Raw genomic sequence first — 5,005 nt, forward strand, 5'->3', positions numbered from 1 at the left:
GAGAAAAATACGAAGGGGGAGGACTCGGGGGCTGGGGGGAGCTGCACTCTGTTCTCAAAGTTTAATTTCCAAGTAGAGACCTTGAAGCATGATTTATTAACATCATGCTGTTTGCTTTTGTCACGTTGTGGATGTGGCGGGGGGAGTGCTGGCCTCTCTCCAGCCCAGACCACCCAGCGAGCTGCGCAGAGCTACCGGCGGTGCACACCCCGGTTCAAAGGTTCACCCCCAATTCACCAGCTCCATCAGTCACCAGCCGCCTGGCTCCGCCACCCCATTGGAGGCAACAGCAATAACAACAATAACAAGCCCCCCAGAAAAATAATATCCTAACAGACGGGCTGTCTGGGACGCGAGAATTGCAAAAACAATCCCCACCCCATCACGGAGAGTATGTGTGCACGGAGGAGAGGGAGCGTGAGGAGGGGGGAGAGAGGGAACGAGACAGACAGAGGGGAGGGAAGAAGGGAGGAGGGAGTCCAAGCTCTGAGAAACATCACTCCATCTCTCTCACTCCACAGGAGCTGAGCAAGGAGCAGGACGATGTTTGACAACACGCAGTACCCCTATAACTGCTTTAATTATGATGGGGACGATTATCCTACCTGTAGTTCTGACGAAGAGAAAAAATTCACCAGACCAGCATACAGGTAAGCTGAAGTTTTTCCAAGTCCCCCTATCTCTGGGAAGGTTTCTGAGCTCTGGGATGGTGGGATCACAGCTCTCGGGGGAGCGTGGGACCTGTCCCCAGGTGTGCATAGTGGGTCTGGCCCCGGCGCAGGCACGGCAGCGGGCAGATTTCCCCCCGTCTTCATGTTTGAAGTGTTCACGATTTGTTTGCTCCTGTGTGGGGTCACAGCAACTCTGGCATGCCGTTGAGCCACCAGACCTCAGATGGTCTCCTCTGACCTCCAGGAGCCCCAGGAGAAGGGAAATTAAATGTGCAATGTGCCAGCGGGTGAATCGGGTGCAGATACTCCCCAGTGTGGTGGGAAGATGTGCGATGTAGATGTTCGCAGGGGAAGCTAAGGTCCTTTCCACAAGCAGGCAAGGTCTCCAGTGACAGTGTCTCTGAACCTGATCTGTCTCACCGCAGCCTTCCAGCTCAGGGAAACTTTTCTGATGGGATTTGAGAGGTGGTGATCTTTCTGTAATCCATCCGTATCTAAGCTTTCTTCACTGAGTGCCAGGGCAAACAGCCCGGTTGGGACTCAATTGCCTGGAAGTAACGCCTGCGTATCACCCAGGGGGACTGGGGCAGAAAGGCAGGACCACACTCGGGGCTTATCCCTGGGACGTCTCGGGTCAGGATGCAGATCCGTCGGGAGAACTTTTGGAAGTGGGATATAGGCACACATGTACTCATGTGATCCTAAAAACTGAGTTTGTGAATGAGGTGATGGTGTAACAGCAAGTTTTCCTTTTTTCAGCTACATTGCCTTAATTGCAATGGCCATCCAGCAAAGTCCTTCAAATAAAGTCACCCTCTCTGGCATTTATGACTTTATAATGAAGAAATTTCCTTACTACAGATCAAATCAAAGAGCCTGGCAGAACTCCATCCGACATAACTTATCGCTTAACAGTTGTTTTGTAAAGGTAAGATCAGTAACTGTATATTTACATACACACTGTGCATGGCTTAAAAAAATATATGCAGGAATAATCTCATCACTAGGAAAGAAGGGAAGCAAACAGCTGAGCTGCGAATCACTTAAAATCTCTCTGAATTGTCAATTATAGAGATAAAGAGTATGTCCTTGTCTGATGCATGCTAGTAGATAACAAATTGAAGCGGATGCAGTTTACATCCTATTCATATAACGAAAGAGAATAGGCTTAAAAGTCTTGTCATATGTGTTTACACCATTCTTGAATGTAAATGAATGCAGATGTTCAGCAGCAGCATCTGTAACACATACAAATACTGAACTGCCTTTAAATAAATACAGGTTCCCAGAACAGAAGGGAATGAGAAGGGGAAAGGAAACTATTGGAGCTTTGCAACAGGATGCGAATCCATGCTGGATCTCTTTGAAAATGGGAATTACAGGCGAAGACGGAGGAGGAGGAATGTGAAGAGGGAACATAAGGAGCAGAGACCAAGCAGAGGGAAAAGTCCTTCATCCCCCGATATGTCTTCTATGGACTCTGCTTTAAAAAACGTTTCCTCTTCTGAAAGTAAACATGAAAGAATTGAATCAGGACCAAGACTACTGGAGCCTCGTGGGTTTGCTCCAAACAGCATGACCAACAGGCAGAGCCTAAGCAATTCCTCCTTAGCAAAATCGGATTCTGAAATTAAATTCAGCATTGATTACATTCTTTCAGCCCCCGACCCTTTGCCTGTCCTGAGATCTCAGTATAATATGCAAGAAAATAAATATCATTTACTGGAGGCCCAGCAAATCAATCTCCAGTTCTGGACAATGTGACGTTATTTATTCATAGTAACAAAGTCTGAGTTGCCGTGTATTCAGCAGCCTCATGACACTGAAAATCAGCCGCCTGCCTCCTTGTTTTCTTCCCGAGCAGTACTCAGAAAGGGTTACCGATTCACCAGCTGATACTCTGTCTGTACTGAAAGAACTTTGCTAAGGTTAAAGCATAAATAACAGTTACCAATATCAGTTTTCACTATGCTGAAATTCATTAAATTCTAGCTTTGTTTTCTAAACTGTTGTGGACATCATTTAACACCACAAAGAATTTCCTTTCTCAAGCAGAATCTGTCAGAAAAGAAGCGTGCTTATCACCCGTTGCTTTATTAAAAATAAATTGAACTTGGGTCCACTTCCACTGGTGGAAATTAGGATTAATTCCACTGAAGTATATAGGTCAGAACTTAAGCTGATCTAAACCAGTGTAATTCTGTCAATTTACACTGTCTGAGAATGTAAGGGGGGGACATGAAGACTTCGTTTTCTTAAAAAGAATCACAGAAAATCACTCTGTCTTCCCTTATTTTTTATTTTACATCATGTTTCAAACTGCTGTGCAGCTTTAATTCATCATTAATTAGAAAATGTAGTTATTAATAAGTGTTTAAAGTATATTTTTATTGATATTCAGGGCAGAGTTGTTTAAACTGTTGAAGTGAAGTTGCATTCAAAATAACTCCAAGAAAGCTAATTGCAAGGCTGTTGAACTCTGATAGACTTTGAGGGGTAATGTGACAGAGCCACAGGGCCTCATAATGCCTTGGTTTAAAAAAAAAAAAACAACAAAACAATCTTCTCCTCTTATACTATCAGAAAGCCTCCTGAGATGCTGCAGGAATGTCCTTGAACATATTTCATTTAGCAAATGTGAAGGGAGACACGGCCTTGCAAGAAGCTGTATCCAGAGTTTGACCAAAGCCAGAATTCCACCTACCTGTTTTGAGACAAGTTGTGTATTCCTATTAAATAGATTTTTATTGATCCTTCTTGCAAGCAATTACCAAAGTGGTACTTGATAAAATTTCAGCAAAGCTGGTGAGATTTATAATTTACAGATAGCAATGTTAGATCATGAGCTCCATTTCTAAAGAAAGCCATTTCGTTATCATTTACATGCAGTGGGCTATTTCAGAACAGAACCTGATGGACAATGATGAACTGTAACGAGCATTTAAGAACTTGCTTTTATACAACTTGTTCACGATTAATTGCTTCCAGTACCTAACGGCAGCATTAGTAAAGACTCCACAAAGTCTTGGTTTTGGCTTGGCTACTACAATCTCCACCTACTGCAGATAAAAGAAAAAAAAGACAAGGATTCTGGTGGTTTTAAGCAATTATATAGAGAGATATAAAATTATCTTTGCAACATGAACTAAAGGTAAATGAAGGTATATGAGATAAGATTAAGCAAAATTGTGCTAGAGGTATGCTCAGGCATGACTTGAATTTTTATGCAGAAGCTTTGACATTTCACTAAGTTATTTTACATTGTGTCTAATATATACTGTACATTTATACTATATATTCTTATATATTGTTATTGAGAAAGGGAGCAATATCACTGCACTTATATGTTGTAAAAATGCATGATATATGTTGTCATGATGCTGAAACTCCTGCCATATACTTAAAATTTACCATCAGTGGTACTTCACACTGATTGGTAATAAATGCTCATTTTTTGGAAAACTATAAAACTTGCTATCTTCAGGCATTTCCATAGCATGCAGAAGTCTGTGCTTCTTCTTCAGAAAAGACGAAATGGAAAATCATGTCATTTACATCACTGCATGTCTTCCAGACTTTGAAGGGATGATTTGTTGTGACCAAATTCTGCCTTCAAATGGGAGCTTTCAATTCTCTGTGAATCAATGGTTATTCTGGGTGATTATCTGAAAGCAAAATTTGACTCATTAGACCTGATTGATCTGCTATTTACATTGAGGTTAGAAAAAGAAGAAAACCTCTGGGGTCACTGGACAGATGGATTCTCATTTGAAGAGGGATGAGAATTTGCTCCTTTAGTATTTATGCTCGGTAGTAAATAGGTGTGGGAAGAGTATGTCCTTATTTAGTACTTCAATGTATGCATGCACTCACATGTGGGTTGGTATGTGTGCACTTCTAGGATCCTACCTACATTTATATATTCATGCTTTATATGCAGATTTTTTTCTTGATTGCTTTAAACATGGCAATGCTGCTGTTAGGCTGGTAGTTATAGTACACATCTGCAGTATATTTGAAATATATTTTTTTTTGCTGTGAAATGTGCGAATATGATTCTTCCTATGTGTTCTTTGTTAATGCTGTTAGGAAAAGGTAACTCAATGACAGCAAAAGTTCCTACTAAACATACACCTCACCCAGGTGAACACCGTGGGCTGCTGAGACCAATGGAGATACAGTTATGGCTACTAAGCAATATAGGTAAAGGTATTAGGAAAGGCAGAAATACACTCAGGTGGATTTACAGCAGAGATCCAAAACCATTTTCGGTAAGACAAATTAATATTCACAAATAGCCATGTCCTTTGCTCACAGTAAAGTGCCTGCTATGA

The 5,005-nt window shown here is 41.7% G+C and overlaps 1 protein-coding gene across 3 annotated transcripts; it reads left to right on the forward strand.

The window, feature by feature from the left end:
• Positions 1-255: 255 nt before the first annotated feature.
• Positions 256-4,642, forward strand: FOXL3 (forkhead box L3). 3 transcript variants are annotated; one of them, XM_087732700.1, is made up of 4 exons: positions 256-391; positions 522-650; positions 1,431-1,599; positions 1,953-4,642. In XM_087732700.1, the coding sequence occupies exons 2-4, from the start codon at positions 544-546 to the stop codon at positions 2,433-2,435; spliced, it is 759 nt and encodes a 252-aa protein (XP_087588826.1). In that variant the 5' UTR covers positions 256-391; positions 522-543; the 3' UTR covers positions 2,436-4,642. The 3 variants fall into 3 exon arrangements, with proteins under 3 accessions (XP_087588826.1, XP_087588827.1, XP_009466184.1); XM_087732701.1 differs by lacking the exon at positions 256-391 and having other exon boundaries at positions 473-650; positions 1,533-1,599; XM_009467909.2 differs by lacking the exon at positions 256-391 and having other exon boundaries at positions 475-650.
• The last annotated feature ends 363 nt before the right edge of the window (positions 4,643-5,005 follow it).

This window comes from Nipponia nippon, unplaced genomic scaffold (assembly GCF_047370975.1).
Source record: "Nipponia nippon isolate SJK-2023a ecotype South Korea unplaced genomic scaffold, ASM4737097v1 scaffold_5, whole genome shotgun sequence".
Lineage (NCBI taxonomy): Eukaryota > Metazoa > Chordata > Aves > Pelecaniformes > Threskiornithidae > Nipponia > Nipponia nippon.